This window comes from Trichomonas vaginalis, chromosome II, assembly GCF_026262505.1.
Source record: "Trichomonas vaginalis G3 chromosome II, whole genome shotgun sequence".
NCBI classification, from domain to species: Eukaryota; Parabasalia; order Trichomonadida; family Trichomonadidae; genus Trichomonas; species Trichomonas vaginalis.
This window is the reverse complement of record NC_067204.1, coordinates 23,222,323-23,246,545: the sequence shown is the minus strand read 5'-3', so window position 1 is coordinate 23,246,545 and position 24,223 is coordinate 23,222,323. Positions and strand designations below refer to the sequence as shown.

Here is a 24,223-nt window from a genome sequence, read left to right as displayed (position 1 = left end):
AAAACAAATAATAGGTTTTAGAATATAAAAAAATAACAAATAACGAAGATATATCTCTAAAAACAAGTTCTTAATGCAGTAATATGCATTTCCTAAAAGCTTTCATTCTTTGAATTCGGTCCATAATTTCCTTTAAAGAAATTAATTGCGCATTCAAAAGTATCTAATAGATCTTTTTCATCCTGTCTGAGGCGCTTCATTTCATTTGAAAATTTAGTGACATCATCTTCATCTGTAAAATTGCAAAGATTTTTTGGTATCTGAGACTTTGGATTTTGATTTGAAGATGTTTTACCAGTTGTTGACTTCTTATTCCTTTTTGGAACTTGTTTTGATTTAGTTTTTGCTTTTACTGATGAATTATTACTGTTGGCTGATTTATTTGTTGCATTTTCATTATATTCTTGATCTTTTTTCAATGATTCTACAAATTCGTGAATATAATCTTGAGGAATGTCATTGTATCCCTTTTGCTTTAAGACTTCTGCAACAGTATCTTCATCCATACGTTTATTGTGACATGTGATATGAAAATTTTCTTGCATTCAAGGTACTTGAAAGAACATCGGTGAAGCATATGTAGCATCCAAAGAATATAATTCCAAAATGATTTGGCAATTATTATCATAATTAGAAATATATTTTTCTTCGAATCCTCGGCGTAATCTCTTAGGAAGGATGACAGTTATATTGTATTCAAGGATATTGATCATGGCTGATTTGTTTTCCTTTGATTACGTCTGTTTACCTGGCATCGATATTTAGAACATGTTATCCGTAACTTAAGCTCCCTATAAGAATCTAAGAATATCTTTACATACGGTTTTTTGCCAGATTCATGCCCCTACAGTGTCGCGATATTTCCAATAAAAATTTTTTGGGAAAAATTTATATATTACAGACTTATCAGAGGATGGCGCGTTTTAATGAGGTAAATGGTGGAAAATTAGTCTAACTCTAATCTGGGAAAAAAAATATTTTTTTGAGGGAACAAATAGTTCAAGAATGAGTAGTGATTCACTGATTACAGCTGCTATAAATAATGATATTGAGCCCCTTATGAAATTGGTTCATCCTGACCGCACTAAAAACGATTCAGATACCAAATATGACCTTAAAATCGAAGATTCAAATTCAATTCCATTAAAAACAAATGGCTTATCATTACTTCATATTGCAGCTTTTGCTAATTCACTCGAGTGCTTCCTATATCTACAATCTAAATGCAATTTCCCGATTGATATCCAATCAAATGATGCTAAAACTCCTTTTCACTATGCCGTTTATGCCGGTTCTTGTGATGTTGCTGAATACATCCTTCAATATTATGAAACTAATTATGGGCTCAAAGAGCTCGAAAGAAAATTATTTATGGATGATTACATAAATCCCGAAAATAAGAAAACATCTATCCTCTTTTTAGCAGCTCTTTCAAAGACACCGCAGATATTCAGCCTTATTTTCAAATATGGCTACAGTTGCGATAAATTTTCAGTCAAATGCAAGGAAACAATTCAAGATTCATTCAAATTCATACTTTCTTCAAAGAACATTGGCTGTCTTACAGCGCTTCTCGCTAATATGGCCAAAACAAAACTCAGTGCCGATTCTACGCCAATTATGCATACCATTATGGTCCAACAATCAGAAGCTGTTCCTTTACTTCTTGGTGCTAATTTTGACCCATCATTCGTTTCAGCAGAGAACAGAACTGCAATGAGCCTTGCATGTTTCTATTCTCTTGAAGATACAGTCAAGCAGCTTGCTGACGTGATGGACAATGTCGATCTCCCACCGAATATCAAAGCACAGGCCGCTGTCCATTGGATTTGCCAGTCAAAGAAACCTTCAATCGCAAAAATTTTGTGTGCAAAGGGAATCGATGTAAACAGACTCGACAGAGATGGAAGAATGGGCCCATACTACAGCCTGGATATAGGAGAAGAGAAGGATACAATTGAGATCCTCAAAGAATTTCTAAATTCAGGATTGAATATTAATTACCATTCCAAAGACAAAAATACAATTTTGGGAGATTTCCTTACGGCTATTACAACTCCAACACAGATTATTGATTTCTTGCTTGATAACGGAGCTGATCCAAATGCAATTATTTATTCTCAGTCCCTGACCAAACAGACATGCTTAGATCAAATGAAGAAGAAGGCAAGATCGAATCCAAAGTTGAGAGCAGTCTACGAAAAGCATTTTGGTCCTTATAAACCAAATTAAAATATTGATTTATTTAAAATTAAAGTTTTTTTATTAAATATTCTCAGTTGAAAAAGAGCGTAATGTTAAATTCGAGTTTAAGAGCAGTCTGCCAAAAAGCATTTTGGTCCTTATAAGCCAAATTAAAATATTGATTTATTTAAGGGTGCTCTTACCCCCTTATGACATAGCCTTCAATTCATATGTTTAAGGTTAATTTTCAATGGCGCTTCACGCCGGTTGTCAAAAATTTGAATCAAAGTCAGATGGGCGTAAGTGCAGCCTTAAAATTAAAGTTTTTTTATTATTATTAAGGGTCATAATATCAGCATATCTTCATTTTAATAACAAAAAAAGTGTAAAAGGTATATGAAGCACTATGTAGTGATTTATAATTACTTTTTCTAGAATGATCAGGGAAAATTCTCTTCATCATGCAGCACAAAATAATAGTAAAGAAACAGCCGAACTTCTTATTTCACATGGTGCAAATATCAATGAAAAAGATAATGATGGAGAAATCTCACTTCATATTGCAATAGATAAAGATAGTAAAGAAAAATCAGAGCTTCTTCAACTTACAACATATAATGGTAGTAAAGAAATCGCTACACCTCTTATTTCACAAACAAATTAATATACCATACCTTCACTTTTATATATTAACTCATTTTGAATCTGGCATCTAAATAAAAAAAAATAATTGAAATTAAAATTAATTGATAAAAGAATATTTTGAATTATGAATGATCAAGAATCCATGAAATTAATATTGTTGTTTGGATCTATCAATATATCATTTAAATGAAACATTATTTTAGGCGAAAAAAATTAATTTCATTTTCAATTGTACAAATTAACAATATTTGATATGGCTTGTTAATTTGTACAATTTGTCTGAATAATAATATTTTGAATTATATTTTCATGAGAATTCATAGATTTCATCTATGAAAGGTAGGATGTGGTTGATCCCAAATTACAGAGACATAAAATCGTTAGATTTCGTTTATATTCTGAACAATTATCTATTCAATTTTAGATCATTTGAATTTCAAAAATTTGCCATTTTATGGGCTATAAAATTTCATCAATCGAGATAATAATTCCTCGAATTATACTCATTGCAGCTGAGTTTGAGCAATAACTATCGCTTTTCTTTGATTGGCAAAAAGATAAGATTTGGTAAAAGTGCTACAAATATGATAATTTCATGTGAATTCATTCCTTCTTCTAGATATTGACACATGTTTAACTAGCGATATTTGATTTTGTTGATTGTTGAAAAGGATTATTTTTCTAAAATCTACATAACATCAATTTGTTTACGAAAATATTCTATAAAATCTATTAGACATCGTCTTATATTGGTATGTCTAGAATAGATTCGTGAAATGTGAAATTTATTTGAAAAATTTTGTGGTCAATTGATAGTTTATTTGAACATCGCTAATGAGTTGTTCTAAAGGATTATGTGTGACAACAAATTCATTACAAAAATTTTGACACCATTGCATTTTATCTCAATTTTTGAATTGGATCGAACTGTTAACTGGCCAATCCTCAAATTTTTTGTTAAATATTGTGTATTTATTGAAATTATATAAACATCTCCTCGCGATCTTTGCTTGAAAATTTAAAATGATCCCCTTCACAAAAAATTGTGAGTGTGTATAACCATAGAAAAAATCAATTTTATTTAAGTAATATTGACCAAACGATGTCCCAGACATTATCTGCTGAACAGAAGAGATATGAACAACATGGTCCATTGCGCACATTGATGCAATTATCAGTCGGTCCTGTAATTTACATGGTTGGCATTGGAATTCACGATGCCATTGATCTTTTACTTATATCAAAAGCTTATACAGAAACTGAAGTTACTATTGTCGGATTTGCTTCTACAGTTAGATATTTATGTATGGCAGCAAACATTTATTTCACAATATCATGCGTTGCTAGAACAAGTGGTTTGATTGGTGCAAATGAATATGACAAGGCAGCTCAAGTTATTGCAGATCTTTATAGATTAGTGTTTCTTTCAATGATTATTATTCCAATTATCTGCTATTTCATTGCAAGTCCATTACTTAAATATATGGGTTGCTCGGCAGATATGGCTGTGGATGTCAATCTGAAGGCCGCTCAATTCTTGCCGGTTTAATGCAATTTACTGCTTTTGTCCTCAATTGCGGTTGTTTCGGTCCATTATTACTCTTTGGCGTTAAGGTTCCATTCAAATATGCTGGTATTGCATTTGCTCTTTCCCAATCCATCCCAGGAATTGTTCTTACAAGCCTTATTTTCAGCAAAAAGTTCAAAACAATTACATCATGGTCCAATCTCATCAAGAAGCCAATTTACGATACATACATTGGTTTAAAGATTGGTACTCCATATATTTTGAACGTTATCATGGGTCTTTTCCCTCTATTAGTTGCCATTAATTTAATGTCAACAGCTGCAGTTTCACAAGGCGTTATTGCCCAATGTGGTCCATGTCTTTCTGTTTTCTTCAAGATCCAGCCACTCGCTAACTGCTTTTCTATTGCATTTGGTCAGGGTCTCCTTGGTCCAGGTTCTTATGCATTCAGTAGAAAGAATTATGACAGAGTTAAGAAGTTGTTTTTCATTGCTCTCACTGCAAGTTTGATTCCACAATTTATTTGGTTAGGAGTTTTAGTGGGTGCTCCAGTCTCTGTTGCAAAGATTTGGCTGAGTGATAAAGCTACATTAGAATATGCTAAGACAATGATTCCTAAGCCATTCATTACAAATTGGACAACAGGAGTCAATGAAATTGTCACATCTTTACTTCAATGTTTAGGTTTTGCATGGACAGCAATGACACCAAGTATTGTTAGAGGTATATTCTATATTGTTTATGGCTTGATTCTTTATTATACTAACAAGCATGATTCTGTAAGAATGATTTACACATATTGCTTAAATGATACAACAATTCTCATTCTTGATTTCATCATTGTTATCAAACCACTCATTGAATTGTACAGAAACCATGATTTCATTGATAACAAGGATGATTCTCAGGAAGAAAGTGCAAACAAATCTGAGACAAAGGAAGACACAACAACGACTACTACACCTACAGCTGCTACAACACCATCTAATGACTCTGATAAGCCACTCGAGGAGTTGTAAATTATGTTATTTTGTTCTTTGTTATTTATAAACTATATATATGATATTTTAAATAACAAAATTATATTTTTTGCACATTAAACAATCATCATGGTGAATTATTGAATAAACTCTTACTTGATATTTTTGAAAAAATTAAACCTTTTTAATAAAACTAAAGAATAATATATGAAACAGCTTAGATAAGTGAAGAGAAATCATTTTTCACTATCAAGAAATGTTTAAAAAAAGATTATTTTAATTTGATTTATGAAATCAAAATTTTAGGTTTATTTTATAACAAAAAACGATAAGTAGTTAGGTATATTTTAATAAATAACTGAGATGTTTACTTATCCTGTCGATCCCAATATCTAAATGAACTTTAGTTTGGAACGATCTTTGTGCCACGCTCGCCCTTGAGCGCCTGAAGGGCGCAGTCGAGAGCTGTGATGAGGGCTGGCTTGCCTGTAGACTTGACGAAGCGAAGGCATGCCTGAACCTTTGGAAGCATTGAGCCCTTGATGAAGTGGCCTTCCTCGATGTACTTCTCCATCTCGGCAACTGTAGCCTGGCGGATAGCTGTCTCATTCTCCTTGCGGTAGTTGAGGAGAGCCTCTGGAACGTCTGTAAGGATCATGAAGGCATCAGCGTTTGTAGCAGCAGCGAGGACAGAAGCGCCAAGGTCCTTGTCGATAACGGCATCAACGCCCTTGATTCTGTTCTCTTGTTCGTCGAGGATGACTGGGATGCCACCACCGCCAGAGCAAACGACGATGAAGCCGGAGTTGACGAGTGTCTTGATAGCCTCCTCTTCGACGAACTTCTGTGGGACTGGAGATGGGACAATCATTCTGTAGCCACGGCCAGCATCTTCGACCATGTTGTAGCCACGTTCGTTACGAAGGAACTCGGCCTCTTCCTTGGAGTAGAATGGGCCGATTGGCTTTGTTGGGTTCTGGAAAGCTGGATCCTTTGGATCGACAAAGGACTGTGTAACGATGGAAACAACGTTCTTCTTGATGCCTTCAGCACGAAGAGCACCATCGAGTTCCTGCTGGAGGAGCTCACCAAGGAAGCCCTGTGTCTCAGCGCCGCAAACGTGGAGTGGCATAGCTGGAACCTTCTCCTGCTCGCCAGCGACGTTCTGGAGGAAGATAGCACCACACTGTGGGCCATTGCCGTGTGTCATAACGAGCTCATTGCCATCCTTGACAATCTTGACGATTTGGGACATGGCAAGACGGCAGGCAGCCTGCTGGTCCTGGAATGTGCCCTTCATGCCACGCTGGAGAAGAGCATTACCACCGAGAGCGACAACAATCCTCATCGAAAAGTAAAAGTGACGTGACTTGGAAAAACCGTCATTCTCGTCGTTTTCATGGTCCTTCAAAATTCTTTGAGCTCCTTCAAAAATTTTTATACTCTCGAAAATTGAAAGGATAATAATCGATCTTTCTCCATCGTCAATTAGAATTCGAGACATCATCTTTTTTCAATAATTTTAAAGATATCAACGCACAGTTCTATCATCCAACTATTCCACAGTCAATTTAATGATGACAAGCTTTCCTACAAGCCTGAATCCGATAAGTTTTGGCTTCATTTAGATTTCATTTTTAAAAAATATTGTTATCATCCAATTTTAATTACTTAATATGATATGCATATAAGTATTGTATTGTTCTTTTACTAAAGATATTCAAATATTACGTCTTTTTGTTTGGTCGAATGGATTTCACTTTAATTCATTCATTAATGAATGGATCTAACGTATACGCCATCATGGTTGTATTATGTATCACTATTCAACGTTCTCGATTTCTTCATTTGTAATCCCATGAAAACAACCCGATTCAATCCCCATGCTCTTTGTCTCATTTTTCTACTATGATTTTGTTAAGAGATTATACCAAAGGTTTGCCGATTACGATCAACCATACAAAATGAGAAATGTTGAATCTGTTATCAGAAGCATAAATTATTGAAGATATATTGCAAAGTAAGAGAGATAATATGTTATGAAGCATAAGGAACGCGAATTAATTATGAAAAAATTTTGGAAATTTGTTAAATCTCTTCTTTGTGAGCATTGAGTCTTGTCATTCTGCTTTAACTATCTTCGAGCTGATTTTAACTTATTTAGCATATATAAAATCAGGAAATGTGATTTATAGGAATATCTCCTTTTCAATGTAATTGAAATAACTATGGAAGGTTGTACACACACATGTTTAGCATACAACTTTGCAAAAAGTCCATTATTAAAACATTCATATATTTAATAAAATGAATATATCTATACTTTCTGACAAACACAGTCTAAGAAAGTACACAAACGTTGGTTATTAATTGCCTCACTTTTTTTAGTCTCATTTTCAAATTGAACCCAACGTTGAGGGATGGAGTACGATAAGGAGACTTTACGTAGGAAAATGAGTTTAATAGTAAGATATAATTAAAAGGATACAAATTATATTTTTATTAAAAATAATAATAAACAAAATATAAATAAAACACATTCTCATGGAGATCTCTTGATTCCAGTAATTGTTTTGAACAAATGTGCGTTTGCTTTTATGACATCTGCAGTGTTCATCACTCCAAGATAACAAGCAAGCATTTCATAGCACATTACGTTGTCTTCCTGCACTGCATCGGCTGCTAGTTGTTTCCAGGACAAACCACTTCTGTCTCCGAACACTGTTGGAGGGATTGATTTCGGAATTACTTCTTTCTGCTTCTTATTAATAAAAATGAGGTCGTAAGTATACTGGAACACCATTTCGTTCCTAATTACTGTTGGAGAACCTGTTACAGCTGCTTGAATTGCGACACTTGACATTTTTTGTTTTAATTTCTCTTTCAAAGTCACCCATTTTGGATCCTGTTGACTCTTTAGCTGCTGTTGTGTCTCGTAAACCTCTCCTGTTGTACGGTTGATGAGAATATAATGGAGAAGCCCAGTAATTTGGAAAGATTCTGGAATTGTTGATTGTTCTGAGTTAGAAGAGACAACAATAAGATTTATTTGTTGTCCGATCTTTTGTATTCTATCTTTATCCTCTTGTTTGATCTGATTGATATTACTAATGATAATAATGACGCAAGAACCGCATTTACCGGAAGAAACGATAAATGGCTGTATTTGTCCTTCGCTTTTGAGGTGGATCTTAAGATGAGACATGTTTAATTGTGATGCTTCGACTTCATCTGGATAAACGACTTGTTCGAGTAAGCAGAGCTGGAAAATATCTGATAGTTCCAAGACTGGATTTTCTCCACGTGAAAATCTTGAAATAATTTTATGGCTTTTGAAAATAATGCATTCAACGAAAGTTTCATTGATTCCAACAACGTCATTACGAGCTAATTCTTTTAATTGGCTGTTCAGTTTTGAGTATGTGAAGTCCATTGGAGGTATCATTAAAAGGAATTTATAATCTTTGTTTGCTAAAGTGAAAAACTTTTCAATATACTTTGCATACAGCTCTCTAAGAGCTTGTGAAATGTTAATTGACATTGTTGTTTCGAAATGAGGTCCGAAAAGGAAAGCAGCCGTATCTTTGATGATTTGTAAGGCAAATCTTAGGATTTCTTCGGAGTATATTTTAGGAGATGTGATTGTGAACAACAAGCCATTCCATGTTTGTAAAACAACTATCTGGTCTTCAGCAGTAAAAGATTCAATATTTTCCTTAAAGTTTTCTTGCAAGAAAGCAATTGAATTGATAAGTGTAAGACCAATATCACCTCTTGAATCAATAGGATAAAATGTTGTGGAACTGGAAATAATCCTAACTTGATCTTGAGGGGAAAACATTTTTTTTTAATTTGAATCCAGAATTATCGTTGCATTTCCCAGAATTACTTGTAATATTGAAATTTCTCTATAAAATAAGGCTCATTATGATCTTAGAGAGGAAAATTGTAGACTCCTAGATCAAATGTTTATGCTTTCAAGATTTATCCACTTACATTTTTCATTTGTTACTTCATTAGATTCGTAAACTGAAATTATCGATAATTTGCATACTCTATTCAAATTACACCCTCTTATGTATCAATGTACTCTATACTAAATAGTACAACTTCAGTAAATCAAATCGAAATATGATATTTTATACTGAAACTGAATTGAGCATTATGTATCATTGAATACAAAAAGTAGTGTGTTATTATTATACTATTAATCTAAGAAAAAAAAGGTGAAAAAATATTTTTATCTGATAAGCTTAATGATTAACAGTTCTTATTAGTTAACCTGAATGTAGATAAGGGTGTAAAATAATAAGGTTCATTGAGTCGAAATCTTATTGCCATCGATATGACAAAACGATATCTGTAACTCCGAACACTAAAACTTTGGTAGGTTCTTCATGAAATAGCAGGCTAAATTGTATTTCAGGAAATGTAGCTTTGGATCTAATGTAACGAACTTCCCATAGAATTTGGATTGAAATCAGTTTTTCGATTATAAGTTTAAGCGCGTATTTTTCTGAGTGGATACAAGCCTGTGTATTCTTATTGATCAATTGCATGAATAATTGCAAAAAGTTCAATATGGAAGCCTTATGATGCTTCAAGTAAGATCTAATTCTACACATTGCTTCAGCATCCAGAGCCCAATTGATTTATCAAATGTTCGATCGCTGAACTCTTCATTAAATTATATCTGTAAATATTTCTAGATAAAGTTATGACAATCAAATTAATTACTTATAAGAGAATCATATTCTTAATTAAAATAACTGAAAAAAATAAACGACAATAAGAAGCGATATAAAAAGAGGTTTTATTTTTTATTTTTCAGTGTATGAAAAATGAGTTCACCCCTTTTTATATCAAATTTGTCAGTTTTTGCCTTTAATAAAATGGGCAAAATTAACAAAAAGTGAGGGTAAAATAAACTGCCTTTGATAATTTCATGAGAAAAAATGATTGAACGTTTAAAATGATTGCATTTAATCACGGTTCAGCTAAATACTGATTTGAATTTATAGTAAACTTACTGGAGACGTGTGACAAGAAGCCATTGCTGTGATTCCTTACCAGCTTCGTATGGCTTAAGGACAATGTCAGCGCCTGGTTCGAACTTGGAATCCTCAATATCAATAGCCTGACCAGCTTTGTTACGGATTGATCCATCTGGATAAACGTAGAACTTGTTTTCGATCTTATCAGAATCTTGGAGAACAAGCTTTACCTTGCCATCATCTTCCTTTGGCTCGAGAGCTAATGTTCTCTTTGGGAATGTGTGAATTTTACGATCGTACATGAGCCACTTAAGTGTTGGCTTATCGGCAACTTCCTTAAGCTCGGCCTTCTTGCCATGCTCGGCCTCACCATCATCTAAACCAATAGCGAACTCTTTGTGCTTTGCGCTCAAGATGAAAACCTGCATCGAAAAAGTGAAGTGGTCAACTCTAATTTTATGTTAAAACGATTATTTATGCTTGAAATATACAATAATTTTTTTCTGCTGTTTTATTTTATTTTAGATCTTCTTATGCCAAATATTGTAGTTATCGTATTTTACTCCCGAATAAAATATTTTATCAAAAGTGAATCAAAAAATGAACTATCAAACGACATGTAGAATACAGTGTTTTATTAATTATAGATTAGCTTAAATGAATTATTTTTGTCATATCGCAAAATATCGATGCTTCTAAACGCCTTCAATAATTGAGACCCGCAGAAACTAGGAGATTCACAGGTCAGTTGATGTATTATGAATCTCCTAATGAAAATATTATTATTATATCCGAGAAGTGTCTTAACTGACTCATAATGAGCAAAATATTTCCAAAAAAAGAAATGGATTCGAAAATCATAATAACTATTATCTATAAGTTATGCATTTTGTGGAGATGAAAGAAATTTAATTAAATATCCTGAAAATCAATGATTTCAATTATTGATATTTGATATCATGTTCAAAATAGGTTTAAAGTAGCTCACAATTATCTCCTTCTTAGAAGTGTCTGGATTCTCATAATATTTCAGACATTGAAGTTTGAATAAAAATTCAAGATGTCATCCGTAATTTTTATAGACCATTGAAGAGTTCAATGGCACTAATTCTATAAGTATTTGTAAACTAGATTGATGTTATCTAGTACGACAAAGAACTAAAATTATATATCCAGAAATTATTTAGTAATAAAGATAATTCTTGCATAACGTCAAGAAGAAATGTCTTCTAAAGTAATTCTTCTGATTGGAATTTTATAACTAATACGAGTTCATTCAATATAATCAAAATTAAACATGTAAAGCTTTTAAGTAGAATTATGATAATCGATGAAAATTTTATAACGAATCTTTATGTTTCACCCACGGTAATCTTGAAAACGGCTTTCATTTGTTACCATTGGATATCAAAATGTGAAAGTTATTATCAAAAAATATGATTAATAACACATTTATGCCTATGTTCCTCCAATGATTATCATTTCGAAATCCAGAAAGCGAAATCTAGAAAACTTTGTAGAGGTGAAGAGAAGAAATAAAATGGCATATTTATTTAAGTTTCATAGTTTTGGCATTCTCTGTTTCCAGTCTAAGAGATTTTGATTGAATATAGCGTTAGTGAGACTATTTACACCTATTGCTGTGTATTTTTATTGGAGGAATCTTCATGTATTGGAGAATATCAAATATTTTAAAAATACTTCATTAAATCCATCACCAGGCGCATTCAATCAAAACTATTTCTCATGTTCTTTACGAAATTTGTCTTGTCCTACCATTCGTAGATTAATTCAATGACATATTGAAGAATTTGACGTCAAATTGGATCATTTATGAAATATTCAATATGCTCATGAATAACATCTAATTGAAGCTATTTTTCTATTAGAGTTCATATTCCTACAAAACCAAGAAAGGAAAGTTTTTAAAATTTCATTTTACAGTATAAATTAAGATGTCAACATCATAGTCTATTGTTCTATATTGAAAGTATACAGATATTGCATGATATTAAAAGTACATAACCGATTTTTTTCATTGAGATATCACTTATCTCAATTTTTACTTTCATTTGAGACTATTTATGTTTCTTTCACGAATAGTACAACCCCCAAACTGTGAGTTGTTTAGATTTGAGCGAATTGAAAAGATTATGATAAAATAACAAATATTTTGATCTTAAAATGAAAAACTGATCCATTTTTGAATTTGTGGACTTTCAATTCCTGAAAATTTTTAATGCAGCAAATGAGTTCCATTAATTTTTTTTAGGAAATTGAGATTGATTTGATGTAAACAATCAGAAGAAATGACTTATTGAGTGTATGAACTGGAAATCTTTTGTGTATTATAAAATGTAAGGAATAACTATCAATTCAAGATAAAATTACATATGATTTTATACAAAAAAAAATTAATTTTTTACAAGAAAAAAAATGAAGAACAATAATATGGATTTCGATGTTCCATATCCTAAAAAAGGAGAGGTATGGGCTCCTGCGCGTGCAGACATCATATCTCAGATACTTCTCTCGGAAAAACAGTATGTTCAGCACTTATATCATTTCATTTTCGAAATCAGAGTTTCTTTAGCTGAAGCAAGTGATTCTCAAGTAATAATGATTCTTCCCGATGCTGTGGAGAATCTTTTTAGACGAATAGCTCCGATTTATAAACTAAATCTAAATTTCTTAACTTTGCTTGAGTCTTCGATCGCTTCTGATAGCTCACAAAGCAGGATTGGTGATTGCTTTAACAGTACAGTGACTTTACTCAAAACTTATGTTGATTATGCCAGTGATTATGCAACAGGAATTTCTGCTTTAACTGCTCAGTTCCAAATTGACAGAAACCTTGCACCAACATTAAAAGAAATCGAGTCAAATATCGGTCTAACGGTTTTGGAGTTGCTAAGACTACCAATTGAAAGAATTCCAAGATATCGTAGGCAATTGTTAAAACTTTTGAACGTAACACCCCGAGAACATCTTGATAGGTCCGCAACTGTAGCTGCTTATATTCAAATAACTCCGATGTGCGAGCCATTCGAAAATTTACTGATTGAGATCGGTAAAGAGGAACTACAGCCAATCGATGCTAAATACAAGCAAGTAAAGATATTAAGCGAGGAAAGATTTTTGATGTTTCATGACGTCGTAAAATGTTTTACGGATAAAGAAGTTGTAGACATGCATTTATGGTTATTCTCTAACTCGGTACTTGTAGGTTTCGAAAATCAGCAGAAGATCACTCCAGTCCTCTTCCAGATTAAAAATATTAACGCAATATCAGTTGATTTGCCTTCTCCATACGAAGATGGTGTTGATTTCATGACATCAGTAGATTCGTATCGAATTGCATTCAAAAATCGAAAGAGGAAAGAGTATTTTTGCGAAGTTTGCGAAAACTTGAAAATAGATCTACAAATTGGCAAAGACGGCCCGTCTCTAGCACCTGTAAGGACTCCTTACAAAGAAGTCAAGGATTGCGTTCTCTGTGGAAAGGCCTTCAACTTGGCAATTAAACCTTGCGAATGCGGATTTTGCAGGAAATGGTATTGCAAGAAATGCATATCAATGCATGAAATAGGATACCATATCGTTAATGTTTGCAACGTTTGTCAAAAAGTTGAATCATTTACTCCTCGTCCGCATATGCTTATTGATTACAGTTTCAGCCAGGTATTCAAGAATAGCCCTTGAGAATTATTTGTTTTATTGATTAAAATATTCCCTTTTAAGATCGTTTTGGCTGTGTTTTTCTACCGTAAAAAAAATCTAAAAACTGTTTTGTTGAGAAAAAAATCATAAAAACATCATATAAAGTTGTTTAAACACGATATTCCACTACCTCAGATACTGATTTACCATAATATAGTGTAGAAAGGTTGAAATTTGCAGTTTATAGAATATTGTACATTTTACTTCTCAAAACCCCATTTCATGAGATGTATAAGCATTCTGTACATTCTTCTGAATGTTAAAAAATTCCAAAAAAAATCGAAAAAAAGAAAAATGATAAAAAGAAATTTGAATTTTAACATGAAAATAACAATTTTGAAAAAAATTTGGAAAATAAAAATGTACTAAAATTAATTAAAATGCATATTTTCAACATTTTGAATGAAAATTGGTCATTATTCGGAGTTTTGCATTTTAAATTATATAGTTTTTAATAATCAAGACACACCATATGCAATAAGTAGAAGAAAAAGGTATGGCATTCCAAACGGGAACTGCGGTTGGTTACCATGGATTTCCGTCACCGGTCACATTTTAAAGATTTTTAAAGCCTTATAAAAATATGCTTTGTAAATCATTTTTTGTAAATCGGCAAAAATTTGGTAATTTTCTTCAACTAATAAATCGCGAATAGCATTTATAATACAAGAACAATCTTTTAAAATGCGTTTGATTCATTTTGTATAATTTCATATAGGCACATATATTCTTCCGGGACTTTCCGTGATTTTACCGTAAAATCATTAGTTTACACCAATTTTCCCGTATTTTGATAGTTTACTGCACTTTCCCGTAAAATTGAGTTACGGGAATCCGCAAAATTTCCGGACCTCATTTTTCATAGAATATAATAATAATATTTGATAAAAGGATATATTATTTATATTTTTGATTTTTGAATTACGGAAAAAGTGAATTGATAACTTGATTTTTTTATATGGTTAATTTTTCAAATGATATTATGAAGATCTAAAATATTAAAAGTAAAAAATCGAATTACGGAAAAAGTGAGGTCAAAAGTGAAATAAATTTGCAGAACAATTTTCATTGAAATAAGCTTTATTTTTCATTATTAATAACAATGCAAAAAAATATTTATCACAGGTTCAAAATTTAAAATTAAATATTTTAATAATTTACATCTTATTCTTTATTTTATATTTAACCCGTGAAAATATCATTTAAAAATTGAATATATTCAAAAAGCTTTATTTTTATTATGACTGCATGGGATCCTCATGTATATGATGAGTGGATTCCATTTAAGAAGACGAAATATCCACCAACTCCTGAAACATTGGAAACAAAGTGTGGAAAAAAATGTTTCACTACGATCGGCTATTATGAGAATGAGCCTAATTAATCAGACAAAGGAAGGCTCTTTAAGTTAGTATACAAGTCTCGTGTACGGAGGCACTGCGTTCCTCCGTACGCAATACTTGTGAATTTGACACTTTACAAAACCGTTAACGTATATTTTACAACACAAACACAAACACCAACTTAACCTTAAATATTTACAAAGCCACCAACCACTTCACCTCACTACTGTAAAAAATAAACGTTCTCACTTACAAAAGTATTGCAACTCTTCCCATTGCTGGGCTTCACACAATAGTTCATATTCTTCAGTATCGCTGCTGTCGCTCCAATCGTCAGAGTCAAAGTCACTGTCAAAATAAATGTTAGTAAGTTTTGACAAAGCTAATGAAACACGCTTACCGTTTGTATCTATTGCTTGTATAAACTTTCCATTCTTCATTCCTTCATAAACGCTCAAACTAACTTTACCCTTTCTCCCTCGTATCTGATAGAATGTATTTTCACGAGGAACGAAGAACAAATTCTTGAACTCATGACCGTTGTAGTTTGTTATCTCAAATAGTTTTCGTCATTTATATAAAAATAAACTTAAAATTAATGATATCACCACCCTCACACGTATGAAAACATAGCACAAAAATAAATTTAGTGAAGTGGTGAGACTCACCTCTTTTTTCACCCTGTTGAATTCATTGCTTTATAACTCTTCCTTTCTCCAACTCTTCTAACTTCTTCTTAAGTTCAGCAATGTTGTCCTCATGAAGTTTAATCTTTCTCAAAATTCCTTCTTTATCTAATGGTTGCTTTATCTTTCTAAACTGAACTCTACCATCCTTATAGTATGAATGTAAAAACCTTCTGGAATAGTTCCTGATTTAATGATTCTACCAAAAACTTTTGTTTCATTGCTTCAGTGACTTTAGTCGTCATTTCAATCAAAGGTGAAGCTAGCACAGCGATAATGGATTTCATGACTTTTTAGTATTTCATGCAATCTTAACAGATAGCCTTACAAGTACTTCCAGTGTCCCTAGCTGTCCCTCCTTTTTATATAACTCCATGACATTTATAATCTCGCGAAACTTAACAGGTAGCATAACAGATTAAAATCAGATGAGGTTTTGAACCAAAATTTCAAGCAACGTTGTCAAGGATTTTGAGGAACTAGGGACAGAGTGTGGCAAAGTCCAAGATTTAATTTATCTTCACTGTTTCATCAGCTATCTCATCTAATATGCCAATATTTTATTCATAACTCGTGGCAAACTCACTAACTTTCGTTATGTTCATCTGCATGCTTCATCTGATAGAAAGTATGACTTTCATAACTCTGTGAGATAATGAAAACTACTAGGGACAGAGACCATGGCAAAGTTTATGACTTTCATTAACTCTGTGAGATAATGAAAACTACTAGGACAGAGACCATGGCAAAGTTTATGACCTCCTCACTGTTCTCATGAACTATTTCATTATTGTTCTCATGAACGACCTCCTCACTGTCTCCATGAACTATTTCATTATTGCATGAACGACCTCCTCACTGTCTTTCATAAGCGTTTCAAAGTCTCCTTTACTCATTACTTCAATCTCAGCTGTTCACAGTAGTACTTAAACTCACTGTATATGTCTTTTTGTATGTTATATTGCTCCATGTACTCCATGAATTTTTCAAGCACCTCCTCATAATTCACTGTTCTTTCTTTCCACGACCTTCTAATATCATACTTGCTTCGTAAATATAACTTCTGCAGAACCGTCTCGCTTTCTACTTCTCTTCACAAATTCTCTCATCTTACCGCCAAATACATTTGAACTACATGCAAAGAATTCATTCTCCTTCGCAAATTCTTTATATCTTCTGTAGCACTCTGTACAATTCCATCCGGATACAAACTTTTCATAGAACTCCTCGTAAAACATTTGGTAAGGTGTTTTGTTCATTTCGATGATTCTTGTTTACCCTGGTGAATGGTATCTTCCTTACATCAAATTCACTTAAATCTTTCCTCATGAAGTACGTCAGTAAGTTTGAATAAAACTCTTCATTAAAGCTTTCAATGAGATTTGAGAAATATTCGTAATTTCCTTTGTATCTGCTGCTTACGTCAATGACAACAAATCTTCTGTCGTCTTTATCAATCTTACTGAGTTGAAGTTGTTAGATATCATGATGATATTACAAACATTCTCTATCTTTCTTACTGGCTGACACTTCTGATTTAAGTCCAACTGAGTCTCTGTACTATTGACTTTAGTGCGTCGTGGTTCATGACCTTAGACGTATCGCATGAGCTTAGTTCATTGCATACGATGAGCTTCATGTTCTCAATAGCAGCATTGAATCTACCAACCACATTCTCTATTGCCGTTATATTATTGTTGGCGTACTTGCTAATGAGCTCGCATAGAACATTACTAAGTACATTCTTACCAGTTTCTTGCTTTCCTATTAACAAAAGTACTGTTCCAGTCTTTCCACAAGGATTTTGAACGATGTAGGCGAACCAGTTCAAAACATACTCATAAAAGCTCTTCATCCTCATTCATATGACATCGTGAACATGTTTCAAATATCCTTCAATAACGTTCTCATCTACTTCATTCAGTACCTCATACTCATATCCTCTGAAATAGCTGTAAATGTCATCTCTTTCGTCAAAGGAATCTCATGCCTGACTTCATAAGATAGTTCTTGTTCTGACCCGCTTCATAAATCATCAGTGCGTTCACATCCTTCTCCTCAATACGTCCTACATAAATACTCTTCATGAGCTTATTGAATTCCTTGCTATACTGACACAAGTGTTGTTGTGTCTCGTATTCCATCATAATCTTTCACTAGATATGTCATACGTGCTCCGTCAATAACACAAACACATCTTCTTAAGTCATTTATAACACTAGCTATGTCAATACCGTCCTCACTCATGTACTTATTTTTCCTCAAGTCCTTAGTGGGAAAGTGTCTCTAAGTTCTATTTCAAGCAATTCATTTACACATCCTTTGCAATACTTCTCTATAAAATATTTCTGTCGTTCTTTACTAAGTTTCTTAACAGCTCTGAAGAACCATGTGTTTTGACTCAAACATCCTTCACAACTTCTCTCATTCATTCCTAGTTCTTTCATGTCATTATCTTCAACCTCTATGGCTCATTGACTAAGGTCAAAGGGTTCTTAGTCATTGCTGGTCTTATCTGAAACAATGTTTGTGCAACAGGTTTAACAGTTCAGCAACGTCCTTCCTTAATATGAATAGCTGTTTCCACTCATCTTTGCTAACAGTTCTTTCATAACCACTGACAGTAATGATTTCATTTGCTGACCTTAGACACTTATGTTCTATCATTTGTATTGCTTTTGTGTAAGGCTTTCGTGAGCATAGGTTGTATATGTCATTCCTGCAATGTTCATTCATGCCAATAGTACTAAATCCTTTCTTTGCTGTTGAATGCATAATATCCATTAGTCCTGTGTTCGATTGCTGTCTCATAAAATACAACAAGACCTTTGTCATCTATGACGTACTTACCGAAAACATTGCTTATATTCTTTAACCATGAAATAACATCCTCATTCATGCTGTCAAACATGAAGTAAGGTCTTACATACTCTTCACTTATAAGATACTCCACAAAGTACTTGTTAAACTCTATATCCTCGTGAGCGATTTCATTAGGTTTGATATTAGTTCCTTTTGTCATTGCTGTCATGTACTTCACTCTCATAGTTCCTTTCAATAGCGTAAAAGTACTTCATTGTTTCATAACTGCTCTAAATTCTGTTCAAAATTCGTACAACATAACTTTTAACATTAGTGAAAGAACATGAGCGAAACAACAACATCTAACATTACAGAAGAAGTCAATGACAATGCCGATGAAAACATTACAGAAGGAGCTAGTGAAAATTGACGAGTCAGTGAGGAAGAAGATATTGAGGACGTCAATGAGAACGTTATGGGGAACAAACTCAATGGGAAACATTGAGAAATCATGAAGATTATGAGATTTGTACGACATATCCTTTTACTATTCGTCGAAAGAAAAACAAACATATTAAGAGTGAATGCTTAAATAATCATGGTTATATTGAGCTTAGTTTAAACAACAAAACACATTTAAAGCAATAGAATTATTGCAGAACAGTGGATTGAAAATCCAAACAATTTGAAAGAAATAGACCATATAAATCATGATAGAACGGACAACAGAATCTCAAACCTTCGTTGGTGTTCTAAATCTGAAAACAAGAAAATAAAAGCAAGTATGGCGATATAGTTTATGAGTTCGTTGATGAAATATCTGACGAAGCTGTTGAATAACAGCTTATGGTAAGCATTCGTTTGAGTCTACTATTATGTTGAGATGAGGACGCATTCTATTATTATACAGGTCTTAACTATCGAAAACTTCATATAAACTTTACAAAAACAGGTGCTGCTTATGTTCTATGATAGATACAGAAAACAAGAGAGTAATCTTATGCATAACAAATTCAAACGCTTGTACGGCTTATGTAGGACAAACATTATTTTTCAACACTAACGCCAACACGTAGGACAAACATTCATGACTAACATTACTGTATAACATAAATGTTTTGTCATGACCTCATCGTAAATGTTTTGTCATGACCTCATCGTAAATGTTTTGTCATGATTTCATCGTAAATGTTTGTCAAGACTTTTTCATCGTAATGAGCGTAAATGATCAAAAATATATTTTAGGTGAAGAGGTGAGATCTCACCTCTTTTCTCACCTCATGAATTTTCATGACTTCTTCATCGTACATGTTTTGTCAAGACTTCTTCATCGTAATGAGCGTAAATGTTTTGTCATGATTTCATCGTATATGTTTTGTCAAGACTTCTTCGTATATGTTTTGTCATGATTTAATCGTATATGTTTTGTCATGATTTAATCGTACATGTTTTGTCATGACTTCTTCGTAATGAACGTATATGTTTTGTCAAGACTTCTTCGTATATGTTTTGTCATGATTTAATCGTATATGTTTTGTCATGACTTCATCGTACATGTTTTGTCAAGACTTCTTCATCGTAATGAACGTAAATGTTTTGTCATGATTTCATCGTAAATGTTTTGTCATGATTTCATCGTATATGTTTTGTCATGATTTCATCGTATATGTTTTGTCATGACTTCTTCGTAATGAACGTATATGTTTTGTGAAGAATATAACAACCGCCTGAATTCAGACGGTTGCTTTTTATACAAAATTCACACAGGAAAATTCTTGAGTTTTGGTTGAAAGAATACGGTCAAGCCAAAAGTGGCTCGACCTCAAAACAAACATTTTATGAGCTTACTAAGGCGTTATGAATGAATTCAAAGGTATTTGCATACATCCTGACCTCGTTCATTTTGTTGTTGAATTCAGCAAAAATAATGTTTACGTTAATGTTTTCACTGTTACCATGTTACCATGTGCTACCAGGTTAATTAACTTCTCTTAAAATTACTGACAACATGACATTTAGACAACAGTCCAGGAAATAAACTTCTTCGTAAATGTTTTGTCATGACTTCATCGTAAATGTTTTGTCATGATTTCATCGTAAATGTTTTGTCATGATTTAATCGTATATGTTTTGTCATGATTTAATCGTACATGTTTTGTCATGACTTCTTCGTAATGAACGTATATGTTTTGTCAAGACTTCTTCGTATATGTTTTGTCATGATTTAATCGTATATGTTTTGTCATGATTTAATCGTATATGTTTTGTCATGACTTCTTCATCGTAAATGTTTTGTCATGATTTCATCGTATATGTTTTGTCATGATTTCATCGTAAATGTTTTGTCATGATTTCATCGTATATGTTTTGTCATGATTTCATCGTAAATGTTTTGTCATGATTTCATCGTAAATGTTTTGTCATGATTTCATCGTAATGAGCGTAAATCAGACAAAAATATATTTTAGGTGAAGAGGTGAGATCTCACCTCTTTTCTCACCTCTTTTCTCACCTCATGAATTTTCATGATTTCTTCATCGTAATGAGCGTATATGTTTTGTCATGATTTCATCGTATATGTTTTGTCATGATTTCTTCGTATATGTTTTGTCATGACTTCATCGTATATGTTTTGTCATGATTTCTTCGTTTATGTTTTGTCAAAACTTCTTCGTATATGTTTTGTCATGACTTCATCGTAATGAGTGTAAATGATTTCATATGATTGTTTCCCTCGAAAAACCGAGAGAAGAGATTCCATATGAAAATCGCAAGAATTTGGCTCCTGGTTTGAAATATTATTATGTTCATAGACTTCATCGTAATGAGTGTAAATGATTTCATATAATTGCTTACCTCGGAAAACCGAGAGAAGAGATTCCATATGAAAATCGCAAGAATTTGGCTCCTGGTTTGAAATATTATTATGTTCATAGACTTCATCGTATATGTTTTGTCAAACATGAACGTATATGTTTTGTCATGATTTAATCGTATATGTTTTGTCATGATTTAATCGTATATGTTTTGTCATGACTTCTTCATCGTAAATGTTTTGTCATGATTTCATCGTATATGTTTTGTCATGATTTCATCGTAAATGTTTTGTCATGATTTCATCGTATATGTTTTGTCATGATTTCATCGTAAATGTTTTGTCATGATTTCATCGTAAATGTTTTGTCATGATTTCATCGTAATGAGCGTAAATCAGACAAAAATATATTTTAGGTGAAGAGGTGAGATCTCACCTCTTTTCTCACCTCATTGAATTTTCATGATTTCTTCATCGTAATGAGTGTAAATGATCCAAAAATAATGTTTAGGTGAAGAGGTGAGATCTCACCTCTTTTCTCACCTCTTTTCTCACCTCATTGAATTTTCATGATTTCTTCATCGTAATGAGTGTAAATGATCCAAAAATAATGTTTAGGTGAAGAGGTGAGATCTCACCTCTTTTCTCACCTCATTGAATTTTCATGATTTCTTCATCGTAATGAGTGTAAATGATCCAAAAATAATGTTTAGGTGAAGAGGTGAGATCTCACCTCTTTTCTCACCTCATTGAATTTTCATGATTTCTTCATCGTAATGAGTGTAAATGATCCAAAAATATATTTTAGGTGAAGAGGTGAGATCTCACCTCTTTTCTCACCTCATGAATTTTCATGACTTCTTCATCGTACATGTTTTGTCAAGACTTCTTCATCGTAATGAGCGTAAATGTTTTGTCATGATTTCATCGTATATGTTTTGTCAAGACTTCTTCGTATATGTTTTGTCATGATTTAATCGTATATGTTTTGTCATGATTTAATCGTACATGTTTTGTCATGACTTCTTCGTAATGAACGTATATGTTTTGTCAAGACTTCTTCGTATATGTTTTGTCATGATTTAATCGTATATGTTTTGTCATGACTTCATCGTACATGTTTTGTCAAGACTTCTTCATCGTAATGAACGTAAATGTTTTGTCATGATTTCATCGTAAATGTTTTGTCATGATTTCATCGTATATGTTTTGTCATGATTTCATCGTATATGTTTTGTCATGACTTCTTCGTAATGAACGTATATGTTTTGTGAAGAATATAACAACCGCCTGAATTCAGACGGTTGCTTTTTATACAAAATTCACACAGGAAATTCTTGAGTTTTGGTTGAAAGAATACGGTCAAGCCAAAAGTGGCTCGACCTCAAAACAAACATTTTATGAGCTTACTAAGGCGTTATGAATGAATTCAAAGGTATTTGCATACATCCTGACCTCGTTCATTTTGTTGTTGAATTCAGCAAAAATAATGTTTACGTTAATGTTTCACTGTTACCATGTTACCATGTGCTACCAGGTTAATTAACTTCTCTTAAAATTACTGACAACATGACATTTAGACAACAGTCCAGGAAATAAACTTCTTCGTAAATGTTTTGTCATGACTTCATCGTAAATGTTTTGTCATGATTTCATCGTAAATGTTTTGTCATGATTTAATCGTATATGTTTTGTCATGATTTAATCGTACATGTTTTGTCATGACTTCTTCGTAATGAACGTATATGTTTTGTCAAGACTTCTTCGTATATGTTTTGTCATGATTTAATCGTATATGTTTTGTCATGATTTAATCGTATATGTTTTGTCATGACTTCTTCATCGTAAATGTTTTGTCATGATTTCATCGTATATGTTTTGTCATGATTTCATCGTAAATGTTTTGTCATGATTTAATCGTACATGTTTTGTCATGACTTCTTCGTAATGAACGTATATGTTTTGTCAAGACTTCTTCGTATATGTTTTGTCATGACTTCTTCATCGTAATGAGCGTAAATGTTTTGTCATGATTTAATCGTATATGTTTTGTCATGATTTAATCGTATATGTTTTGTCATGACTTCTTCGTAATGAACGTAAATGTTTTGTGAAGAATATAACAACCGCCTGAATTCAGACGGTTGCTTTTTATACAAAATTCACACAGGAAAATTCTTGAGTTTTGGTTGAAAGAATACGGTCAAGCCAAAAGTGGCTCGACCTCAAAACAAACATTTTATGAGTTTACTAAGGCGTTATGAATGAATTCAAAGGTATTTGCATACATCCTGACCTCGTTCATTTTGTTGTTGAATGGTGCTCTGTAAAGTATGCATTTTATGTCAAAGATATTATGGACTCCATAGACAAGAAAGTTCATGAGAAGTTAGATGAAGAAGAACTCGAAGATACAGTAGAGAATGCAAAACATTTTTGACGAAGTGAAGATCTTCACTTCGTCAAAATGTGATGCAAAAACAAGCATTTTATGAGCTTACTAAGGCGTTATGAATGAATTCAAAG

At 32.7% G+C, this 24,223-nt stretch overlaps 9 protein-coding genes across 9 annotated transcripts, besides 2 other annotated features; 5 read left to right on the top strand and 4 right to left on the bottom strand.

Moving 5' to 3' along the window:
* Nucleotides 1-4: 4 nt before the first annotated feature.
* TVAGG3_0595600 (uncharacterized protein) lies at nucleotides 5-506 on the bottom strand (the record flags this gene model as incomplete). Its single annotated transcript, XM_001328140.2, has 1 exon — nucleotides 93-506. One exon carries the CDS (start codon nucleotides 504-506, stop codon nucleotides 93-95), a length of 414 nt encoding a protein of 137 aa, XP_001328175.1.
* Nucleotides 507-1,005: 499 nt separating this feature from the next.
* TVAGG3_0595590 (spectrin binding) lies at nucleotides 1,006-2,232 on the top strand (the record flags this gene model as incomplete). Its single annotated transcript, XM_001328139.2, has 1 exon — nucleotides 1,006-2,232. The coding sequence occupies one exon, from the start codon at nucleotides 1,006-1,008 to the stop codon at nucleotides 2,230-2,232; it is 1,227 nt and encodes a 408-aa protein (XP_001328174.1).
* Nucleotides 2,233-2,372: 140 nt separating this feature from the next.
* Nucleotides 2,373-2,499: a mobile genetic element.
* A 121-nt stretch (nucleotides 2,500-2,620) lies between these two features.
* On the top strand, nucleotides 2,621-2,848 carry TVAGG3_0595570 (Ankyrin repeat family; the record flags this gene model as incomplete). The annotated part of the gene is made up of 1 exon (XM_001328138.1): nucleotides 2,621-2,848. One exon carries the CDS (start codon nucleotides 2,621-2,623, stop codon nucleotides 2,846-2,848), a length of 228 nt encoding a protein of 75 aa, XP_001328173.1.
* Nucleotides 2,849-3,931: 1,083 nt separating this feature from the next.
* On the top strand, nucleotides 3,932-4,378 carry TVAGG3_0595560 (multidrug resistance protein YPNP-related family; the record flags this gene model as incomplete). The annotated part of the gene is made up of 1 exon (XM_001328137.1): nucleotides 3,932-4,378. The coding sequence occupies one exon, from the start codon at nucleotides 3,932-3,934 to the stop codon at nucleotides 4,376-4,378; it is 447 nt and encodes a 148-aa protein (XP_001328172.1).
* On the top strand, nucleotides 4,378-5,376 carry TVAGG3_0595550 (multidrug resistance protein YPNP-related family; the record flags this gene model as incomplete). Its single annotated transcript, XM_001328136.1, has 1 exon — nucleotides 4,378-5,376. One exon carries the CDS (start codon nucleotides 4,378-4,380, stop codon nucleotides 5,374-5,376), a length of 999 nt encoding a protein of 332 aa, XP_001328171.1.
* A 295-nt stretch (nucleotides 5,377-5,671) lies between these two features.
* Nucleotides 5,672-6,844, bottom strand: TVAGG3_0595540 (carbamate kinase; the record flags this gene model as incomplete). The annotated part of the gene is made up of 1 exon (XM_001328135.2): nucleotides 5,741-6,844. The coding sequence occupies one exon, from the start codon at nucleotides 6,842-6,844 to the stop codon at nucleotides 5,741-5,743; it is 1,104 nt and encodes a 367-aa protein (XP_001328170.1).
* A 979-nt stretch (nucleotides 6,845-7,823) lies between these two features.
* Nucleotides 7,824-9,200, bottom strand: TVAGG3_0595530 (Hermansky-Pudlak Syndrome protein 1 family; the record flags this gene model as incomplete). Its single annotated transcript, XM_001328134.1, has 1 exon — nucleotides 7,880-9,178. One exon carries the CDS (start codon nucleotides 9,176-9,178, stop codon nucleotides 7,880-7,882), a length of 1,299 nt encoding a protein of 432 aa, XP_001328169.1.
* A 1,051-nt stretch (nucleotides 9,201-10,251) lies between these two features.
* Nucleotides 10,252-10,777, bottom strand: TVAGG3_0595520 (Ricin B-like lectins family; the record flags this gene model as incomplete). Its single annotated transcript, XM_001328133.2, has 1 exon — nucleotides 10,364-10,759. The coding sequence occupies one exon, from the start codon at nucleotides 10,757-10,759 to the stop codon at nucleotides 10,364-10,366; it is 396 nt and encodes a 131-aa protein (XP_001328168.1).
* A 1,984-nt stretch (nucleotides 10,778-12,761) lies between these two features.
* On the top strand, nucleotides 12,762-14,093 carry TVAGG3_0595510 (negative regulation of neutrophil degranulation; the record flags this gene model as incomplete). Its single annotated transcript, XM_001328132.1, has 1 exon — nucleotides 12,768-14,033. One exon carries the CDS (start codon nucleotides 12,768-12,770, stop codon nucleotides 14,031-14,033), a length of 1,266 nt encoding a protein of 421 aa, XP_001328167.1.
* Nucleotides 14,094-17,094: 3,001 nt separating this feature from the next.
* Nucleotides 17,095-24,223: part of a mobile genetic element that runs on past the window's edge.